Consider the following 23356-nt stretch of genomic DNA (forward strand, 5'->3'; position numbering starts at 1 on the left):
GAGAGGAAAGGATGTGTGCAAAATTTCAGATCGATATTTCAAAAGCTGGGGTTTTAGTTCGCTTATATACAGACATACGTACATGACTAAACAGACTCATCACGCTCGTAAAGGTGTTCATTTATGACTATATACCATATATATCTCCGACGTTTTCTATTGGATGTTACCCTTTTATTTTATCACAAAACTGTTGAGACGATCTGTCAACATTTTTTGTCTCACCGCACGTTTGTCCGTTCAACAGTATCGACTTAAATCCCTTACAGCTGTGACAAAATGAACATTGCTGGAGACAAAAGTTGTTCAAATATGCTTTTAAGCTTAACAGTTTCAGCTTCACAAGTAATGGTTGTTAAACAGCATTCAACGAGCTCGCATGAACTTGGTGAAACCACATTGGACTACTTGTGTTCTAGTTTTAAGGGATTGTATCGGTTTCCTCGGGTAAAAAAAAATAAATATTTTATTGTTTGAAACATACACTTTTAACAAAGAAATTCTGAAAATTTTGGAAAAAATATCTTAAACTTGTCCATCGCAAAGCCATTTCCAGTGACCCCTCGAAAAAAAGATGCGCCCGCGTTGCCAGGATAACTCCTTGCAGGATCATCTAAAGTGGAAAAAATACGCGTTTTGGTTCATTAACTTAGAACATGGACGAAGAATAAACTGAATATTGGATTTTTGGCAGACATTTTTACAAAAAAATTTAAATTTCGCAACACTGTTTTTTCCAAATAGTCGTAATCGAAAAAGAAAATTCTTCGTCCGAGTCTTTAAGAATTGTATCTCAAAAACCTATGTAAAATTTGATGAAGATCGCATCAGTAGTTCTCGAGGAATCCTGCCAACCGACTTCAAAACCACAGTTTCGATAAAAACGCGTTTAAAGACGAGCGCACAAGTTCTCAAGGCTGTATCTCCGAAATTATTATCAACTTGAACTGTATTATTCTCGAGGTGTTATAGAATATAATAAGACAATAAAATAAATCGATTTTTTAAAACTCGTAAGCCCATGTGACTCCTTAAAACGCAAAAGGACAGCGTAACTCCCTTTATCCCCAGTCTGATATTTAAGAACCGAAAGTGCAATTTTTTGATCATTGGCTTTGCACTATCAATATAGTACAAAAGCGTACATACTTTATCATAAAGTAGCTTGATGCAATTGATAATAACTAGAATGCGCAGTCAGTTATATGAAGGTGCGCATAGCCAATCTACATTTGAAGTGAACAATCTAGTCTCAGAATAAGCCTCTTTTGCAGTATATCTGTTGTTATCTTTATGGCAGCCATCTCTGCTTGCCTTCTGCTTGCCTTCTGTGGTCTGAAATTCTATAACTAGAGCTTTGGACCAGCTAAGAAAAGCTTACTTACGGGTTTTCTTCAGCATCTTCGCTATGACTCATTAAGTTTGCACTCTTTGGAGTTACACTAATCTGAACTTCCTGTTTAGTTTAAAATTTGCCTTAACAATAGTAGTTAATTGTAAATGTGAAAAGAATTTTTCAAAATATCAATGGAAACGCAAACACGAAAGAACTTAGCGTACTTACCATCGATATCATAAATATCAAGCGCAATAAAAGAAATATTTGTTATTATTAAGATGAATGTGACATCTCGTGTCGCAATAAAGTCCATTACACAATTGTGAAACATACAAACACCTGTATGTGTGTACTGTATATTTACGTATGAATATTTTTATTGCATAAAATATTTCACACATACTTTAATTTCATACGATTTTATTTTTGCACATTGTAATAGCAGTTGTCTGACAACACTTGCCAAATGGTGGACACATGAAGCAATAAATTGCAATTCCAAGTCACTTCAACAACGAAGGTTACTTTTACATACATATGTATTTGTCTGCGCATAGTTTGTACAAGTACCTATGTATAATAAATGAAAAACAAAAATATATATAATATGTATTCCGGTATGAGGCATATCAAATGGTCAGTGAAAAGAGGCACTGAAATAATAGCAGAAACGAAACTAGCATAAACTATATATGAGGATTGTAAACATATGTATACTATGTATGTATGTATATACAAGAAACTATTAAGGGAGATTACATTCGGGCCAAACCATGCATTAGAATTACAATGCAATAAGACGGACGCGTATTAGACTCTCTCTCTCTCTTTATTGAATTTGCTACGCTGAAACATCGAATTATAAAGATATTTAGCGGACTATACATGCAAACATAATGATAAGATTGGTAGATTCTAGCTGCTAGCGTTATAGGTTCCCATTGTTTTTATGAACAGACTCCGAAAGAGTCAAAACATTAATACAAAGAACCTTCATGCAAGAAATTGTATTCCGATGTAAAATATTGAATTTATAGATATAAAATTTTGTAGTTGTTGTTGCTGTTGGTTTTGCATTTCTCTCTTTGGCACTGTCACTATCACTCCCAATGTTGCTGCCACAATCATTGTTGCTGATGCAGGAACTGTCACTCTGTCAGTGCTGTCCACATGTCATGTGGCCCGTTCTGTTGGTTGGCTAACGCTACGGAAGGGAAGAGTGAAAAATCACACATACATATATATTGTGAAAATTAAATATTTGTGTATACTTACATACATATGTTTCAATAAATCAAACTACTTGCTGCATCAATTGAAGCAAGAATGCAAGGAATATTTAGAGTAGACATAGGGACATTTGCTGTTCAAGACCTTGTTTAATATCTCAAGATGTCTATATCAATGGATTTTAAGAAGAGCCAACAATACATTTGAAGTTCGATTTTGAAAAAAGAATGAGAGTTCGGAGCATAAATGTATTGCTGGTTCTGAACATCTAATATAATGCCAAATACTATATTTCTCCCCAGTGCCAGTCGAAACGGAGTATCCAAAATAGGAAGCATGTCTGCTTTAGCCAAACCCTCATTCAATATTTTTATAGCGAGTATGTTTTAGACGTGTGGTTTTCAATACCTTTTTCGGAGTTGTTTTTTTTTTGACATCTTGATTTAAGTTATGTGTACTCGCTTTGATTTGCCATTTCATATTGAACACACTTACTCCAGAACAATGTTTGATAAATGGGCCCACAACCGAAACCGATTTTCACAAGAAAATTTTGTTCAACGATCAATCCACAAGGAATTGTTGAGATGCCAATACATCCTCAAAAAATCAGTGATTGCACTGTTCTATACGCAAAGAGAATCGTTGAATCAGATGAAGCGGTTAATAATGTTACATTCAATAGGAAATGCTATAAAGTATAAAGTAATAAGTTTTTGGTGCCTGATTTGGAGGACGCTTATGTGGATGACCTTTTGTACCAACAATACGGCACTATATAACATATAGCCAATCGATTTATTGAAGGAAATTTTTAGTGAGCGCATTATTGGCGCATCGTGAGGCTTTGGGAAATCGCTTATATACTACTGTGATCAAATTGAAATGTGAATTTTTAGTTTATACTTAATTTTTAATTAATTTTTAATTTAAGTTTTTTTTTTTTCTGTAAGTTGGTGGTACTGTTAGTGACATCTATGCGAAACCACGTCAAAACATCCATTAACAGATCGGTCCAGCGAAAAATCAGTACGTCTCCATCAAAAAAGCAAAAAAAAGTAAAAAGAAAAGGAGCAGGGTACAGATAGATTACAAATTCCAGCGTCTCAAATATGTAGAATTTAATTATCTTCCAGCATCGTACAATTTACATTTTTTCGGTCATATTTTTTGGCACTGCCGATTGATTTTAGCATATCAACATTTTCAGTTTTCATTATATACTTATGGAAATCGTTGCATTACATGTTCTTATAATTATATTTAGTGACAATCATGTTGCGAACATTTCCAACAAGGAAATTCATTGGATATTGATGAGAAAGAAAATTCTTTCACAATTAGCATTATGTCCGGAAATAGCAAAAAAATATTGCGCAATTTTTAAAATTTCAGAAAAGGAATCAATGTTTGAATTCGCTTTAAAAAATGCACAAATCTGGTCACTTAAAGTTTGTGAAAAAAAGGCGTTTACGCCGAAAATCAGTACACTTCATTGAAAAATCAGTATATCAGTACGGGGGTGTAAAAATCAGTACGCGTACTGATAAAATCAGTACATCTGGTAACCCTATCTAAAACTGAATTCTTCGATTTTTGCTATGTCTGAATTTATTGAACAAAGAAGTGCGCTAATGCACCATCTCATACTCCACATCGTGCCGCAACCATCGCATTCGCCTGATTTACTTTCGTGTAACTACTGAGTATTCAGCAAATTCACATGACCATTCCGAGAACACCGTTTTGACTCAATTGAGGATATAAAAGCTGAAGCTAAGAAGGCTCTGATGGCCATCACGAAGGATGATTTTTCCAAGTGCTATGTTGACTGGAAAATTCCTTGGCATAAGTGTAGTGCAACAAGAGGGAATTACTTTGAAAGAGATGAAATGGACAAAATTTGTTTTGGTTTTTTTCAATTTGATCACAGTAGTATATTAGATCTGCAGGAGCTATGGAGAGCAATGTCCTAATTGTAACCATTTTTTCAACAGGACACAATAAAACCGGGAAAAGACGTTCACTAAATTTAATTGTTTTATCATTGAAAAAGACAGTAAAAAATTCAGTGATATACACGTACGTCTACATGTTGGATAGTCGAAAAAGTATTTTCGTATTTCCAGTCAAACTTCTACAAACAAAACAAATATGTAACAAATATGTACCATTTTGGTCGACCACTTTTTGCCATTTTCCCGCTAGAGACATTATTCCAGCAGTGTTAAACTTTCATCAGTGTAATTTCGAAATTTTCAGAACGGAAGCGAGCGAACCATTATTGTGCTACACGAACTGATACAGCATCGCCTCAGTAAACTACACAAATTTCATTAGTGGCTTCATGGTATTCTTCGCTTTTTTATACAAAAATTACAAAATATAGCGAATTTCTTTATTATTTTCACTCATTTTTGAACAGTTGTGACATCTTTTCAACTTCCCCGAATTTAATTAGTTTTTTACTAAAAGAAGCTTAAAATCTCGATTTCCATCACTATATGGTATTATACATTGTGTGTGGTAGCACTGGAGAAATACGACTGCAACGACATCTATTGACAAAATACGAAAAGACTTTTTTCACTACCCAATAATTGCAACCCTATGCTAGGTGTCATGTTAAATATACCCATATATCGCTGATATCAATCAATCTTGCAAGAGCAAAATAACTCCTTATACTGAGTTTATTTCACATTAAAACACTATTTTCATCACAATTAATCTGTAATTATCATTTGTTTACAAAAGTTATTCCACATTTTGTAGCCTAAACATATAACTAAAATAAATTAATTTCATAAATTGGGTGGAATTTTTAATTTAGAATGTATATATGGTGTATTTATGGTGAAATTTTGTTGTACACACTGCGCTGAGGATAATTCCATTATGCGTTCACACTTCTCACAAACATTGCTACAGTGCCCATCCGTTCCATTCTCAGCAAAGTGCTAAATAGAGACAAGTATAATGAAGAAATCAATCCACGAATACTTTATATTATTATTATCTATTATAAAAAACAAAACTTACAGTGAAAATGGCTCTTCTAAGAACGCTTGAAGTGGGTCATTAATGTCACCATCGTATCCACCAAGTGATTTTAACCTGTAGTCGTTATCTGCACCAGCCACGCTGAATCTTTTATAATGCATATAATGTGTGTGAGTTTTTTCCCAATGATCGACATTGCGTATCACAATCAACAATTCACGCTCTCCACCTTCTGTCGTTATTTCATGCAAACGCTTTAAACCGACGAAGTACTCCGTCACTTTCTGACCGTTCGTGAAACCACCAAAGCCATTAATAAATTCATTTGTACTCTTTTCATTGAAATTTCGATGATGTGCATCAAAAGCTGCAAAGAGTATCCAGCCATATCCATATTTAGTACTCTCACATTGCACTATGTTTGGTATGAGTTGAGCATTGTTGATTTGCATACCAATTTTAGGTGGGATTTTACAGGTAAATTGCGTATGGGTTAATATATCAATTGTGTCAACAGTCTCCCGTTTACTGCGTCCATTCACTAAGTTTGGGCTCATACCAATAAAATTTCTTAAATTCGCCATGTCACCTTCTATCTGTTTGAACAAGTTATCATTTGCCCTTTGCAGATCAAGCAATTGAACACTACAAAAAATGTATTGCATTTATAAATATACCACTGTACTTATTATTGTCACTTATTTCCACTTTCGAAAATATTCAGATCTGCATATACATATTTACATACTTACACTTTTTCATTAAAACTCTGCGCCTCATTTATACAGCTTGGTCCAACGTTCTGCAAAGGTTTTGAATTGATCTGCATATTATTCAAATTATTGTCGTATGTTGACATAAAACAAAGCATTGATGTAAAGAAAATTTCCGCAGACATGATCAATATGAGCATTCGTCGGTCCTTACTGTGCAAATACCATCACCCAACTAAATAATTACTCTGCATACATTTTCACAAATATTGGAATATGAAATGTGCTAAAGCCCGCTATATAATTGTTCGTACGCTTGCATATTAGGATGGGCCTTAAGGCGTCTCGTGGTTCTACTAATATTAATGTTGACTTGATAATCCCAAAGGCTCAGTCTTTTAATAATATTTTAAATTATCACATGTTTATAAATCGTTCACAAATTTAATTAAGTGCTGCCCTAATTTATATGCATTTGATTTTACACTCTCGTTTCTCTATAAGTTTTACTGATTGTGTACAAAGATTCATATTGGCAATTCTCTTTCAAAAGTTGGTAAATATGTTTCACTGCTGATTAGTATGAGCGTTATTAAATTCATAAATAGTATCAAATATAAGGAAGATCTAAGTTCGGGTCCAATTGCATATTTTAAACTTTCAGAATTCGCAAAGCTTAAATGCGGAATATATTTTCAAGTTTTACTATAGCTTGATATTAAAAAATGTTGCATGTGAATTAAATAATAATTATTATATACATATTCGCTTGATTTTATTACAAGACCACATATACTGCCTGATGTATACGATATAAGGTCAACCAAAATGTCGAAAATCTCTATAATGAGATTGAGAGAAGGTCTGAATTGACTTTATGTCTTTGTCATTTAGGTGTCAGTAGGGTAATCTGGCCTTTTTTTTGACATCTTTTTTATAGAGATTGTTATTCTACAATAGAACTTTTTTCACATATGAGGTATTTTTTCGGATTTATTTGATGACATTTGTGGGAGAAATGACTGGGGAATGAGATACGTTTTTTCACTGGCGGACACGATTTCTCATGTTTGGATCATCTGAAACACAATAATCCAATTTACCAGAATCATGAAAAAATGTTGATAAATAAAATAGTAATTAACGTTTTTTTTAATTCTTCCCCTTGTTTTTTTACATAAATTTTTTTAATAAATTATAAATAAATTAAAAAAAAAAAACTAAGTAAATCGGTTGAGTAATTCGACCGGAATCATGTCCGCCAGTTTAAAACGTGTGTTTTGAGAAAAACGCATTTAAAGTTTGAGGTGTGCACTCCGAGCGCTCCGAATTCCGAGCGGTATTATTATTTTCGTGCCTTTTTCGAAACCTTCCAATGGTAAAATGGTAACACCAAACAGTAAACAGTAACACCAAATTCAATTCGTCTTGAAAATTAGTAAACAAGACCATTATATTCTGTGCAATAAGTGGCAAGAATTTGGAAAAACTATATAAACATAGTATTTGGCAAAGAAAAAAGTGCTCTTCTCACATTATGACGCACGGGCTCACCGCTCAATCGTGACCATACCCAAACTGATCGAATTATAATACGTACTGAGCTCCTACATAGGTAAAACTGTTTATAAGTATGTATTTAGACGCCCATCTCATGAGTTTATTAGCAATTAGTTTAATATTTTTCACCACCTCTCGCTGCACAGACCCTCAAATCTTTGCTACTGCACAAATTTAATAATGATAACTCGTAATTAGCTGATAACCTTTATATTTTAGTGCCTTTAGTACATATATAAATTTCTTATTCTTTGAATATGAAACACCTATACATGCATATATACAGATACATAAGTATATTGCTATGTTTAATAGAATTCCTATCCTATCTTGTTTATTATGAGGTTTGCAATGAATTCAAAGAAAGTTCAAAATGGAAGTTCAAACAAATTATTCGTAAAAACCTTGATTTATCAATATCAACAGTCTACACAACAACTTCTTCATTTATTTTAATAAAATATGTACATAAAATTGTGGTTATCGTACAAATAGCGCATTTTTAGATATTTCAAATTTTTTTTGTCTTTTAATGTTTCAACACTTTTTTCATAAAATATTATAGTTTGATAGATTTGGATGCCATCATTCACCCTTTTTTCGCAAAAAGATTTTCCAACTTGTAAACTTGATGTTTTTTATAAATTCTTTCAAAGAAACTTCTGTCATACTACTGCGTGATCGCGTAATATTTAACGTTTTACCATCAAATTGAAATTCGGAAATATAACGAAAATGTTCCATATCATCAGCATCAAAGTAAACAAACAGCACATCAAATGACTTATTGCGAACGAGCTGCATAAAATTATTTGTTCCAATAAAGAAGTCAGTATTACTATCGATGCATTTTTTATCGCAAGGAATTCCGTTTAAGAGCTTTTGGTATAGATCATGTGACATACGCTTGTGACCACGCCCTATTAACAATAAATGTTTAGCGTATCTGTTGTCCTCACAAAACAGTTTTCCGAAGGATTCATTCTGACATTCATATGGCTTTGTTGGCGGGATTTCTGGTGCACTGCAAACGAAAATACATACATTTTCAAAATTTTTAAAATAAATATCATCGTTGAAATACCTGTTCTGCACATCGTATAAGATATTGAATATACCATCGCTAATCGTTTCTAATTTCATTGAATAATTATCCATAAATGACTCCGCTCCTTGCATTCTGCATAAATGTGTAAGTATTGGTGGACATTTGTAGGTATGTACAAGTAAGTGCGAGGTTTAATGCATTTGTACTTACTTAAACGAAGCGCCTTCAACTGCATCACAAATTTGCTTATTTGAAACGAAAAATGATAAGCATGTACATATACATATACATAAATACTGGCAAAAAAGAAAATGGATTATTCAGGCTCATCTATACCTTTTGATTATCAATGTGATTGATTTCCTTGGAAGATAGTAGATAAGTCATCACCGTAAATGCTCGTTGCAATGATGTGGCTTGTGGCATTTTAATGAATTAATTTACGTTTACTCGAATCACAACTGAAGTGATACTGTGCACTTCAACTTTATAAATCAACTAAAATATAACACAATCTTAAACATAGTAGAACCGACGTATATGAACACTAGAGCAGGTTGATTTGCAGGGAGCCAAAAAAAACGGAAAAAATGCGTATGCGGGAAATTTTCGTTGGATCATTCTGAACAACTCCAATTATAAGATACTACGAATCTAAAACCGGTTTCGAAACAGCGATTTTTAAGGAAAAGATATTTAGCGATCATTATAATGTTTTCGTTGTTATACTCTTGTAACTTGCAGGAATGAAAGCCGCCGCAATTACAATTAAGTGATGGCAAAACTTTATATTAAAATAAGTAAGGAAAGGCAAATTTCAGGTATAACTAAACATTTCATACTCTTACAACTTGGAAGTGTTAAAAGCGAGGTAATACTTTCAGGTATGAAAGGCATGTTTGTCATATGAGATCTGGGCCAAGTTTTAATTCGATTTTATTCAATCTAAGCACAAATATGAATATGCACCGTAATGCGAAAGATATAAATGCGGTATAAAGTCATCCGGAAGTTCGATAACCTTTATATTAGGTATATGGGGGCTAAAGGAAGTATTGATCCGATTCAACCCATTTTTAACACAAAGGCTTACTATCATCAGGAAAGGATTCACTTTAAATTTCAATTATATATCTCAAGCATTGACCGATATATTCGGTAAGAAAAAGTTTGGTTCGATTTGGACAATTTTGTGTCATGTGGAGACATGCTTGAAAGGCATAATATTTATCTCGTTATATTAATTGCTTCTTGATTTTTACACTAGAAAGTCAAATAATCAAATAAAATTGTGTTAGATGGGAAGTAGGCGTGGTTGTAGCATGATTTCGCCTATTTATGACCTAGTCCTTACTATTTTGGTAGGAAATACATGTACTTGCACAGGCGGACAGACGGACAGATAGACAGTGACCAGGATTTCAACCTCGTCTCATCATCCTGATCATTTATATATCGATACAGGGTTATCTATCTATCTATTATTTTGTGATGATACAAACAACCGTTATGTTGTCGTTGCAAAATCATAAAAATCGACCCGCCTTGATGTACGTCATACCAAGAGATTACTGATTACTCAGAGAAAGATTAACTCCAAGGTGTTAGATGCAAAAGGTCATGCCATACAGAGAACAGATGAATGAAACTGTATATTTATAAAATGGGGCTAGGGGAAGCTTTCTGTAATTGTTCTCGGCATTTGCATAAAAGAAACATATGTATGTATATGTTTCCACGCTACTTCACAAAAATAAGAGGAAATCTGTATTAAATGGACGCTCTATTAAGCGGGCATCTCCATTAACTGTGCACATTGGCCGGTCGCACGATTTGTTGATGTTTATTAAGTACAATTTACTAAGCGGACTATTCAGAACCCCAAAAAAATATAATACAGTTGAACTTCTATGACTTGAATTCTGGAATTGGCACTAAAAGCCAAATTCCATATAAATTTCCTACCATAACTCGAAGTCTCTCTTGCTCGAAGTCTTTTTTTATGGATTATGGTGATGCGAGTTAGGGAAGTTCAACTGTAATTTTAATTTTCAGCAAAATACCAAATATAAAGAACCATTTCCTCAATGTCTGGTTAACAGCCATCTGTCAGTTAAGCTCTGGTAAACTTAGCCAAGATTTCTTCTTTCGGTAAGGAACCTTTTTTTAATTAAAACTTAACTGACAGATGCTGCTAACCAGACATTGAAAACCCAGCCTTAAAATCGTTATTATTGCCGTTGACATTTATTTGTATGAGGATAGTCAAAATTAAACCTCAAATACGATCCCTTGGATTCTTATACCGGCAAAAACGTTTTCGCCTTTACTCGTAAAGAAAATTTTCACTGTATTGAATAGTTTATTGTTTGAATAATACTACGAATTGTATAGCACAGCATCGCATGGTAGGATCCACTAGTATAAATATAATACACAAAGGCTTGTTTTGGAATTATGTCGTTTTATACAATTCAAAATCCTATTATTTTACTTTAAAGAGTGGAACGTCATGTAATGATGTTTTTCGTAAATAAATCGTAACTTCATTACTTGGATTCAAATCCAATCTCAATTTCCTATTGACCGCTTCAGCGTGAGCCAATAAGCCCATAGGATTATCAGCGCGATTGGTTCTATGTTCTCCCAGTTGTCTCACCTTGTTATTGGCATCAAGTGCCACAGTTTGGTAATGATCATACCACGGCTTATTCCTTCCATTGCTCTCCACTATAAGCAATTCATACATTTGGCTATCGGTAATTGCACGCAATTTGTTAAAACCAATGAAGTATTCGCCATTAAATTCGCCCATACCATTTTCTAATGAATCAGCTGCTGGATTATTACGGAAAAGGGCGTTAGTGACTTTGCGATGAGCGATCAAGAACCAATTGTCACCATATTGATTGTTTATGCACAACACAGAAAAAGGAATCGGTGATTGCGGCAAGTTTACATTGAATTCGCCGACTTGTCCTTTAGAACAATCGACCGGTTTGGGGGTGCTAAGTAGTATAAAAGACACAAATTTAAATAGATATTATATATATATATATATATATATACATATATATATGTATTTATTTAATATGAATACCTTAATCTTGTTTTGATAGCTTGTAGATCGCTAACAATGCTTTCCAGTCTTTTGTTCGCTTTCATTTGGTAGTCTAGCGCCGCATTAACGCTACATAGAGAAATAGCATTTACAAAAACATTAATTACTTTCATGCATACACATAATATATGCTATAATTTTATTCAATACATACTCGTAACCCAAGTTCTTCATTTCTTGAACGTTGCAGTTTTGCCAGGCAATCTATTACCAGAAATAAAATAGTAACAAAAATTATTCAAAATTTCAACTTTCATATGGTTTGGTTCATATAAAATATGTATATACACACATCATCTCCGCCAATACGCATTAATGACGATACGTTAACATCTATCGAATTCAACTGTATATGATTTTCTGGAGTAGTGAACAAAAAACTCAATACCATTAGGACTTTATCGATTGCAATAGGCTCCATATTAAAATTATTATTTGTTTATAAGCGGCAGTAGAAATAAAAGGTGTTTAAACACACCGACAGTACAAATCTGACTGAGGCGAATGAACTGGTTATACTTGCTGATAGAGTCGCTAAACAAGAGAGACACCAACACATACCCAATAGGAATGTACTATAATTACTTATTAAACAAAATTAATAAATTAGACTTTTTAGTAAAAAAAGGTGCTGCATATGTTTATTAAGGGTGTTAATACGTAATCTTTCTGTATAGTTTAAGCCTTTACTCCTTAACTTACGAGAAATAAATATCTATATCAAGTAGCAAATAAGGCGTAGCTGCACAATATACACTCACGCTATTTGTTTAAACCAATGGCGTAGAAATATTTACTTATAAGGGGGTATTTCTCATTACCAACTTCTAGCTCGATAAACTTAACCTAATGACAGTCCAACGGCTTTAACCATTAATAAAACCTTTTCTGGAGGTTTTCGAGCCAAGAAGAAATTTGTGTCGTCTCCTAAAAAGAAAGTAGGGCAGATTATTGCCAAGCGATTGACGAAACAAACTGAGCTAGAAACAAAAGAGTCTAGAGAATACGTTAAATGGGACAACAGTTCTTAGCCTAGTAGTTAGCCATGCCGTATGCTGATGCGTTGTCACGGTGGAAGAGCACTTTTCTCTGATAGATGCAAGTGACTGATCTAAACTGACACGCAACCACGTTGAAACTCTTTTAACCAATTTTTGACTGTCACCATCGGAGGAGAAAAGTCACCATATAAAACATCTAACATAAAAATACGTTGATTTCACTGCGTGATTTTTCTTTCGAAACACCCTCGAATCAAAACACAGAATCGAGAAGTACTGTGTGGATTTTATACATTTTAGGCAAGAGACGACATTATTATCTGGAAAGGATGTCCATTTAATTTCAGTAACATATCATACAAATTGATCGATGTTTTCCATATTATTAAGTCAGACATAAGCGGGAAGATCCTTATTCTAATTATCAGAACCACTTGAAATGCATCATTACTAGAGACGAGACCAGCAATCCAGCAAATATCATGCAAAAAGTCACCGAAAATACCACGGCAAAGTGGTGCACTTTGAATTCTCTCCAAAAAGTCGAAAATGTGCGAACAACTTTTGGTTCCTTTATCACGTTAATGCATCATATCATACAGCATTGGTTCTTGGCCACTTTTTAGCCAAAAACTCGATTCCGAAACCACCATATTTGCCTGATTTAGTTCTATGCAACTTCTAGCTATTCAGCAAAGTCAAAGGGCCAATACGGGGACGCCGTTTTAACATTATTCGGCAGATCTATAAATCGAAGAATATCTTGAAGACTTAAGCGGAAAAAGGCTAATCTGACTGACTGACAGAGTTTACAAACGAGCGTTTCGTCTATCAGAATGTTTCTACTTTACTCGCTGGTGACAAAATTTGGAGAATATAAAGATTTCTTCAAGGTATCCAAAGCCCTTAATAAGCAATTTTGTCTTAGTTTATTGATTTAGCTTACAACGCGCTCATTCGACACTCTTGGATTTATTGTACTCAGTGCTCATACGGCCTAAAAAACATACCTTTTGAAGATTAGATTAACAAGGCACTCTTACATAGATATGCTATAATAAGTTTGTACTCGAATGATTGTTATCACAGTGTATTCATATATCCATCTTTATACCCCAACATACAATACATACAAAAACGTATTCAAATTTAACTCGTTAAAGGTAAGATAAGTTTATATCCTGACTACATTCTTAAAAATTTTCACCCCAAACTATGTCACTTAAACTTGTTGTTATCGCTAAGTGTTGTCCTTCGTGTACTTGGCAAAATGAAATCTTCAACCTTTTCTTTTTTTCTTTCTAGCGTCTGACGGTTCAACATGCTCATAACGTCAACACCTCTCAGGTACTGTATATACATACGTAGAAGAGTAGAGATATAAAAAATGATATTAAAACACTTACATGAGTTTAATATCGAGTTAATATTAACCTGATGTGCAGTGTATGCCACTGTACCAGCCCGCACGTGGTACATGCATAGGAATTTTCGTGCATTCATGGATATTCAGGCGTCTGGTGCCATCTGCTGGCATTTACGCTCAAATTATAAGCAAAGCCGAGTGTAAAATATTCTTCATAATAGTGTCTTTAAAATTTAGAAGAAATGAATACTTCAAAATTTGAGTAAAGTCCTTATTGGCGACCCTTAATATAAAATTTAAGTTCACTTTCGAGTGGTGTCAAAACTTTGTCAATTGTTAATAAATTATAGCTTTTTATGAAGATGATAGCCTGATTACATCAACTTTCAATATCGACGTAATTATAGATAATCTTATAAAGCTATTTCATACAAAATCATCAAAAGTGGAAAATACGTGTTTTAGCTAAACCCTTAACGTCGGACTTGGCCGAAGGAAAACAACGGAAAATTGTATTTTTGGAAGGCATTTTTACAAAAAAAAAATTAAAATTTCAGTGAAAAGTTTTTTCTGTCAATCTAAGCCTTTAAGAATTGTATCCCAAAGACCTGTGTAAAATTTCGAGAAAAACGCGTTTAAAGACGACGCACTCAGCCTAACTAGCCTCGAGCGCACAAGTTCTCAAAACTGTACCTCCGAAACTATTACTCGCATCAACTTAAAAGCTTAGGACAATATTCTGGAGGTGTTTTAGAATTCAATAAGACAATAAAAAAATAGATTTTTTGAAACTCGTGAACCCAGTTAACCCCTTAAAGACTAAAGTGGCAAGGAAAGAAATTATTGAATGAATGAAATGTGTAATCAGATTACAAAGATTTACAGTATACTTTTGTTGGGAGGTGAACGCGAAGAAAGTAGAGGGACGTACAGAGAATATATGTGACCTATGCTATGGGGGTTCTTTATTGGCCTTCGATTCTATTCAAATATAGGTATTTAATTACAAATGCAAGATACAGAGAAGCATGATTGCTACCAGTCGAATTCATAAAAAGTACATATATTCTTAGAAAGTTTTCCTATTATAGAGAACAAGAACAAGATGTATCATATATAAAATTAAATCGCCCGTGTTCTGTGAGGGCTTAAAGCTCACCATCCAGGGGTGGTTGATGCCTCATCAGTATGGTTTTAATCCTGCTAAGTCTAAAATAGATCAGATATTCACCATAGCTTCATTCTTTATACTCTCGCAACAAAATTGCTAAGGAGAGTATTATAGTTTTGTTCACATAACGGTTGTTTGTAAGTCCTAAAACTAAAAGAGTCAGATATAGGGTTATATATACCAAAGTGATCAGGGTGACGAGTAGAGTTGAAATCCGGATGTCTGTCTGTCCGTCCGTCCGTCTGTCCGTCCGTCCGCCCGTCCAAGCTGTAACTTGAGTAAAAATTGAGATATTATGATGAAACTTGGCTCCTTAAGAAGGTTAAGTTCAAAGATGGGCAAAATCGGCCCACTGCCACGCCCACAAAATGGCGGAAACCGAAAACCTATAAAGTGTCATAACTAAGCCATAAAGAAAGATATTAAAGTGAAATTTGGCACAAATGATCGCATTAGAGAGGGGCATATCTGGACGTAATTTTTTTGGAAATGTGGGCGTGTCCCCGCCCCGTACTAAGTTTTTTATACATATCTCAGAAACTACTATAGCTATGTCAACCAAACTCTACAAAGTCGTTTCCTTCAGGCATTTCCATAGACAGTTCAAAAATGGAAGAAATCGGATAATAACCACGCCCACCTCCCATACAAAGGTTATGTTGAAAATCACTAAAAGTGCATTAACCGACTAACAAAAAACGTCAGAAACACCAAATTTTACGGAAGAAATGGCAGAAGGAAGCTGCAGCCAGGCTTTTTTTAAAAATTGAAAGTGGGCGTGGCGCCGCCCACCTATGGACCAAAAACCATATCTCAGGAACTACTCAACCGATTTCAATGAAATTCGGTACATAATATTTTCTTAACACCCTGATGACATGTACGAAATATGGGTGAAATCGGTTCACAACCACGCCTTCTTCCAACATAACGCTATTTTGAATTCCATTTGATGCCTTCTCTGTATAATATACATATACATTTGGAGCCAATGATGATAGCGGAATAAAACTTTACAAAAATACGGTATTTGAAAAATATGTAAATGACGTATAATGAAATCTCGATTATCACTTTATCATGCGAGAGTATAAAATGTTCGATGACACCCGAACTTAGCCCTTCCTTACTTGTTTTTTTTTTTATTTTGAGCAAAACGTGCATACTGAACTCAAGAGATTACCAACTAAAGCTTTAATTTAATTTGTGAGCCTTTGAACAATTTTTTTCCCCCAAATATATTGGAGTGTTAGATATTTTAGCTATTTTTGGCCAGTTTTGTACTTATATTTTTTACTCATAAGTGAATATCTTACCTATATGGTAAGTGCAAACACATGCACAAATATCTACGGCAATGAAAATACAAATGTGCCGCTGTTCGCTTAAGTCAACTCCCTCAGCACAAATATCCTTAGCAAATAGACGAGTAAAGTCACGGGAAGTGTGAGCTTTAAAGCATTGGTGCGAGCCACGAAAAACATCAAAAATAAATAAAAATTCAAGCATTGACCTTACAACTAAGGGAAGCATTCCACGAGCAAACAACACCGTCATTCACAGTGTGAACTGAACATCGGTAATTTATGGCTGGTCCCTCAGCGTTCATACACTTGATTTATTGCTGTTATTGAAAAATTTCCCAGTAATTTTATTTCTGACTTCATTTTGTTGTTGCTGCTACTCTTAGCGATTTTCGTGTGGCCGGAATGTTAGTGCAGCGTCTACGAAAAAGTGCAGTCACCGACAGTCTGCTTTGGCAGTGGGGAGGTGGGTGACGGGATTTGTGTCGGGGACAACATGTTTTCAATATTAAAATGCATTTGACCCGTGACACTACTCAGTGATACTATATGTTAGTGTTGAAAGAGTGTAATAAAACGATTGCACTGTGCCTCTGTGCCTTTACAAGAGAGTTTAAATAATAGTGTACTTTTAGTGAAGGTATAATGAATTTGAAAAATGATTCAAAATAACAAATTGCTACCACTTTTAACAATTTTACTTTAGTATGGTTGGACGTATACTAGAAAGTCAATCAGAACTTTTTGAATCACTTGATCTTTTTTAAAAATCTTTTTGCTGAAAGTGTGCTACGAAACCAGCGACCGGATTTCATTCAAATATTTCAAAACTATGAATTATTTTATGTGATATAGACAAATTTGCTGTTATTAAAGTTTATATTTTAATAGCAAAAAGTTGAACTATTCTATTAGCCATTATTTTATGTCTTTATGTATAATGATTGTATATAAACCTAAACTAATATAGGCAGATTTTACATAACTAAATGATGACATGAATTGATTCTAAATTTCCTTCATTGTCTTATCCGACTGTACCGGTGATAATTCCAGTAAAAAATCAGATATTTTGATGACTCTGCTACACGTTCTCCTTGGCCCGCTGAAATGGTTAGTATAGCCGGTGAGCGACAATTGAAGCCTTCAAAGTAGAAGTAGTTGCAAACAGAGAACCTTATAATAAGTTCACAAAACGACTGGACGTGACCCGGTTGAAAACTGCTTAAAGTGTGTTTTCCTGCTAAAGAGGAACTTTAAACATTAAATTTCTTTATAAAGATGGTTATACAAGGCTGCAGAAGAGCCGATGTAAACATCGTACTATGGACGTAAAACCGCCTTCTGTTAGATAAAATTCTATGAGAGATATCTTATGTAAAAGAATAGAAGAGTGCATTTTTATCTGAGAAAAACTCTAACCCCAAAAATATCGAATAGAAGGATTTTTTAACTTCTGAAGAATATAGAAATGTAGCGAGATAAAATACTAAATTGGGTATAAATCGCTTCTAGCTACAAAACTGTACTGACTATACTGTGACGGGAATTTTAAATAAATATATGCTTCATCTTTTTAAGTGTTCATTTTCTTGTACTCCGACAAAAGGACTTTCTAGCAATTTAAGGAAAACAAGTAAGGAAGGACTAAATTCGGATGCAACGGAACATTTCATATTCTTGCAACTTGTAGGAATCAAAACCAGGGAAATGCTTTAATGTGCAAAACCAATCGTACTCACATATTATGAGGTACAAAGTCACCCCGAATTTCGAAAATCTTTATATTAAGTATATAAGGGTTAAAGAAAGTATTGGTTCGATTCAACCCATTTTTCACATGCAGACATACCATTATAAGAGAAGGATTATCCCTTAATTTCAGTTATATATGTATATCACACATTGGCCAGACAACTATAGATACCGAGGTTTAAATATCCGGTTCCTAGGGGCTTGAACAATTTTTATTGGCTTTAAACAATTCTTGGTCATACGATGGCGCATACTAAAGACATTATTCGTGCAATTTTTTATTCCGTTGTATTAATGGCTTCTCAATTTTTTACTGGAAACTGAACGAATCAAGTGGAATTTACAATTGTACTATATGGGAAGTAGGTGTGTTTGTTGTTCGGTTTCGACCATTTTTAGAATGTAACATAAGAATGTAAGAAAACTGTCACGTAGTTAGTTTTGTCGTAATCGGTTGATCGGGTCTCGAGATATGGGATTTCACCAAAAAGTGGGCGGAGCCACGCCCATCGTCCAATTTTCACCCCAGATCTCATAAAGCTTCCACACACCATTTCGGTAGTAAGATTTAATGTCTCTGACGCATTTAGTTATTGATTTATCGCGAATTTACTAGTTTATAACAGTGCCGTTATATAGGGAGTTATCGGCTTATCCTCCGATTTCATCCATTTTCGCACTGACGGTAGAAGTTCTTATAAGATTTGTATTCAGCAAATTTGGTTGTAATAGCTTAAGTGGCTTAGGAGATATGTACATTACATTTGTTAGAGAGCCGGGCCACGCCCACTTTTTCAAAAAAAAATTTGTCCACCCCCTTGCTACTGCGATCCTCCGTACAAAATTACTGCTTTATACCTTAATTTATTGCTTAGTTTTGGCACTTTATATATTTTCGATGAATGAATTGTGGGCGTGGCAGTGGTCCGATTACGCCTATCTACGAACTCGATACTAGGGAACCCACATACCAAGTTTCATCGAGATATCCCAATTTTTGCTCAAGTTACAGCTTGCGCGGACGGACGAACAGACAGACAGTCAATCGGTTTTCAACATTTCTCGCCATCCGGATCATTTATATATATATAACCCTATATCTATCTCGCTTTGTTTTAAGTGATACGTATAACCGTTAGGTTAACAAAACTATAATACAACAGGTTCCAAGAGTATAAAAATATATCGAGAAATAGCATAAAGCATTAAATAATGATAATCTCAAAACTTAATGAAGTCAAATGCAGACGAAAAAATCACGTCTACACCCATACCTACAAAAGGCATAATAAGAAAAAGAGTACAACCAAAGCAATGCGACGGTGGCTTACTTGCATTCCACCAATGCGGGCCATTGCACACGAGCACTCAGAAAGGTGCTTCCATGTCCCGATGTTCACATCATGCCAACAATTCATATGCATTCTTGTGCAACTTGCACTCTTTATTTATATTTTTCATTCATTCATTATATTCTGGGCAACTTTTTCAAAAGGCTGCGAGCAAACTTTTCCCCTACATATCGACAAATGTGGATTGGTTTCACCCTGTTTAAAGTGCAAGCGTGTGACATTACGAACTTTAATCGACATTTGAGCCACAGCTAAACAATCCTTTTGCGCTTGCTTCTGCAAAGTTTTGTTGTTTTTTTTTAGCCGACGTTTGGCTGTTGCCCTGCTGCCCCTATTGTTCAAGGCGCGATGACACTGACACCGGAAATGAACACATTTTCCGGCTTCCCACTCTGAACAATGATCATGATGATGATGCAGAGGACGCTGTGCACTACAACAACAGTTATATGGAGGACAACATCGAGCTTACGTTCATCACATGGGACCTTTACACTGTGAAGAAAATAAAAGAAAATCAACAGTGATGAGCGAAAAAGAAATAAACAAGTGGAAATATAGCACATACAATGCATTAAGCGAAAAAACGGGTACAATGAATAAGGTGGCACAAAAACCGATGAATGAAATGTAGGCATGTGTGCATTTGAAGCACATAAACGCGCATAAAAAATTATAAACGGAAATACTTTTTAAATCAACTCGTACTTATATATGTATGTGAGTATATTTTTTTCTTTCCACTTTTAATGGTACTTTAGTAATGTTTTGCACTCATTTCTGTCATTAACTCAAAAACTTAAACAATTTTAACTAGTGCAAATGGTTCCAATGAATTTGGATTGAAAAAAATAAAGAAATTTTTTTAGCTTTAATGTATGTATGCAGCTCCGATATTATTGCTCTATTCATAATTTATTTTACTGTGTTTTTATTCTCTAAACACTTAAGTGCCAACTTTGCTAGCATTTCACATATTCTTGCCGCCGGAAGAGGTTTAGTGAAATATGATTAAATGTGAAGAGTAAAAACTTATATTTCGAATAAATGTTCCTGTCATACGTAATATCGGCCGATAGTGCTGCAATATCACGTTCAATATTCGTACGAAGTTCATCAGTATTCTTGCTTGTTGGCATAGATCATAGACTAGCCGTAGCAAATACAGGAAATAGTCTAACGGCGTCAAATCGCACAACCGAAGCGGCCGATTTCGAAAGATAACACATTTACTAAGCTTGATTTTCACTAAATCGATTGTGACATTCCCTGTGTGGCTTATGGCGTCATCCTGTTAGAACAAAATATTTTCTAAGTCCATATCATTCAATTCGACCAAAAATATTCTGTTATTATTGAGCGGAAGTGATTCCCATTCACAGTAACGTGCCGGTCTTAATCATCACGGAAGAAGTACGACTCAATGACGCTACCGGCCCTTAAACCGCACCAAACCGTAATTTTTCGGTATGCAATGGTGACTCCTGGAGTACGTGTGAATTGCTGCCTGACCAATAATACATATTTTGCTTATTGACGAAGCCATAAATAATGATTGTTCACCTACAATTGGAACAGTAGAAAGATGGGTTTCTGAATTTAAATGTGGTCGTACAAGCCTTGAAGACGATCCACGTGAAGGACGTACGTCCAAAAAACGCATCAACACCGGAAATCTTAGCCAAAATACAGTATATGGTTCGGAAGATCGTCGATAGACTCAGAGAGATTTAGCAGAGGTCTCTACACATCTCATTAGGCAGTGCGAGCCATATTTTAAGTGAAATTTCGGGTTTTAGAAAGCTGTATGCACAATGGGTGCCGCATTCGCTAACAATGGAACAAAAACACATTCGAATGCGACTTTCTCAACAACATTTGCAGCGTTTTTAAAATGATAAAGTGGATTTTGTGCATCGATTCATCACTATGCATGAGACTTGGGTCTATCACCATGATCCAGAATCAAAACAAGAGGCTAAAGATTGATGTGAACCTGGTTGTTCGGCTTCGAAACGAGTTCGTGTCCGGAAATCGACCAAGAAGGTTATGGTGTCAGTTTTTTGGGATGCGAGAGAAATTTTGATTCTGGATTACTTGCAAACTGGTAAAACAATTAGTTCTGAATATTATTGCAACCTTTTGGACCAGTTGAAGAAAAAAATTCTTGAAAAAATACCAGATTTGCAGAATAAAAAAACCACAAAAGCATTTTGACAATGTCTAAAATCCATGAATTAAAGTTCGAATTGTTGAAGAACCTCCCGTATTCACCATATTTGGCCCCCGACGACTTACATTTGTTTACGAAACTCAAAAAATTTATTCGTGGCAAGCGTTTTTCATCAAATGAAGAGGTCATAATGGCTGTTGAAGCGTATTTTGTAGATCTTCCGGATTCTCACTTCAGGGATAGGATCCACAGATTGGAGGATCGTTGAAGCAAATGTATTAATGATGAGGGAGATTCTACTGAGTAATAAAGTGTATTTTGAAGCATAAAATTATATTTTTCTTATCAAACGATAAAACTTATTGAACAACCTGGTATAGTCGAAAAGTCAAATTTTTATGATGTGTATAAATGATTTTGCACACCGCACTTCAATGCAAATTCCTCTTTCATACTACAAGAAGCTCCACAAATAAACTTGAACAAAAATATTACCATAAGATAGTAAAAAGGTTTGAAAAACTCGCATAAAAGAAATTGTAGAACAAATGTAAAAAAATTCTCTATATAAATTTAAAATGTACATAAATTTTGATAGGCATAATTACTTTAAACACTTTGCTCTAAAACGAAATGTAATGTCATTTCAATGTATTTTTAATTTTATTTTAATTTGCGAAAAAGCTTTTCACTATTACCTTTTCGACATTTTTATTTTCTTTCATTTTTAGGACGAAGCTGTGGTTATATCCCATAAGTGCTCATAATATTTATGTTTTGCTTTGTTTAACAAATAAAAGTTTGGGTAAGTCTTATTTTTATATAAATATAAAATTCTGCTTGCACTTTACTGACCATTGCTCGTTATTTCACGGCACAGTTTCTGCCGTATCATGCAAGTTTCATATGTTGAACCAGAAATGCGCTTTCTTATACCCTAAAGATTATGCACATATGTACATATGTATATACTCGGCCCTCGGGGAATGTCACTCATACCACATGCGGTATCTGCAATTATTATACACCCCATGTGCTCACAGCGATATTTTCTTAATAACCATGCATGCATGTAGTTGTGTGCAATGGTTGCTTGTATTGCTGCGGTTTTTTCTTGCTATGCTTTTGTTTTGTTTCTTAGGCTCTGTACGAGGCATCGTTGTTAAATTCTGGCATAATTCCCTGTTTTTAGGTTGCGCACTGCCCCGTTCTCTTCTTCT

At 34.6% G+C, this 23356-nt stretch overlaps 3 protein-coding genes across 4 annotated transcripts; all 3 read right to left on the minus strand.

Moving 5' to 3' along the window:
- Positions 1 to 5283: 5283 nt before the first annotated feature.
- LOC120774952 lies at positions 5284 to 6549 on the minus strand. The gene is made up of 3 exons (XM_040104833.1): positions 6325 to 6549; positions 5612 to 6217; positions 5284 to 5529 (listed from the first exon to the last, which is right to left on the minus strand). The coding sequence occupies exons 1-3, from the start codon at positions 6483 to 6485 to the stop codon at positions 5466 to 5468; spliced, it is 831 nt and encodes a 276-aa protein (XP_039960767.1). The 5' UTR covers positions 6486 to 6549; the 3' UTR covers positions 5284 to 5465.
- A 1745-nt stretch (positions 6550 to 8294) lies between these two features.
- Positions 8295 to 9377, minus strand: LOC120775183. The gene is made up of 4 exons (XM_040105238.1): positions 9230 to 9377; positions 9104 to 9138; positions 8930 to 9025; positions 8295 to 8869 (listed from the first exon to the last, which is right to left on the minus strand). Exons 1-4 carry the CDS (start codon positions 9317 to 9319, stop codon positions 8431 to 8433), a joined length of 660 nt encoding a protein of 219 aa, XP_039961172.1. The 5' UTR covers positions 9320 to 9377; the 3' UTR covers positions 8295 to 8430.
- Positions 9378 to 11284: 1907 nt separating this feature from the next.
- LOC120775026 lies at positions 11285 to 12491 on the minus strand. Of its 2 annotated transcripts, none has more exons than XM_040104983.1 (4): positions 12403 to 12491; positions 12169 to 12218; positions 11994 to 12083; positions 11285 to 11901 (listed from the first exon to the last, which is right to left on the minus strand). In XM_040104983.1, exons 1-4 carry the CDS (start codon positions 12433 to 12435, stop codon positions 11379 to 11381), a joined length of 696 nt encoding a protein of 231 aa, XP_039960917.1. In that variant the 5' UTR covers positions 12436 to 12491; the 3' UTR covers positions 11285 to 11378. The 2 variants fall into 2 exon arrangements, with proteins under 2 accessions (XP_039960917.1, XP_039960916.1); XM_040104982.1 differs by having other exon boundaries at positions 12307 to 12491.
- Positions 12492 to 23356: the final 10865 nt, after the last annotated feature.

This window comes from Bactrocera tryoni, chromosome 4, assembly GCF_016617805.1.
Source record: "Bactrocera tryoni isolate S06 chromosome 4, CSIRO_BtryS06_freeze2, whole genome shotgun sequence".
Lineage (NCBI taxonomy): Eukaryota > Metazoa > Arthropoda > Insecta > Diptera > Tephritidae > Bactrocera > Bactrocera tryoni.

Excerpts from the sequence above, each read along its gene's own strand:
- LOC120774952 (XM_040104833.1), bottom strand. The coding sequence starts at position 6,485 with ATGCTCATATTGATCATGTCTGCGGAAATTTTCTTTACATCAATGCTT. Across the intron at positions 6,218-6,324 it reads CAGAGTTTTAATGAAAAAGT|TGTTCAATTGCTTGATCTGC; the intron begins GTAAGTATGTAA and ends CATTTTTTGTAG. Across the intron at positions 5,530-5,611 it reads TTAGAAGAGCCATTTTCACT|CACTTTGCTGAGAATGGAAC; the intron begins GTAAGTTTTGTT and ends GTCTCTATTTAG.
- LOC120775183 (XM_040105238.1), bottom strand. The coding sequence starts at position 9,319 with ATGCCACAAGCCACATCATTGCAACGAGCATTTACGGTGATGACTTAT. Across the intron at positions 9,139-9,229 it reads ATCACATTGATAATCAAAAG|CAAATTTGTGATGCAGTTGA; the intron begins GTATAGATGAGC and ends GTTTCAAATAAG. Across the intron at positions 9,026-9,103 it reads GTTGAAGGCGCTTCGTTTAA|AATGCAAGGAGCGGAGTCAT; the intron begins GTAAGTACAAAT and ends ACATTTATGCAG.
- LOC120775026 (XM_040104982.1), bottom strand. The coding sequence starts at position 12,435 with ATGGAGCCTATTGCAATCGATAAAGTCCTAATGGTATTGAGTTTTTTG. Across the intron at positions 12,084-12,168 it reads ATGAAGAACTTGGGTTACGA|CGTTAATGCGGCGCTAGACT; the intron begins GTATGTATTGAA and ends TTCTCTATGTAG. Across the intron at positions 11,902-11,993 it reads GCTATCAAAACAAGATTAAG|CACCCCCAAACCGGTCGATT; the intron begins GTATTCATATTA and ends TATACTACTTAG.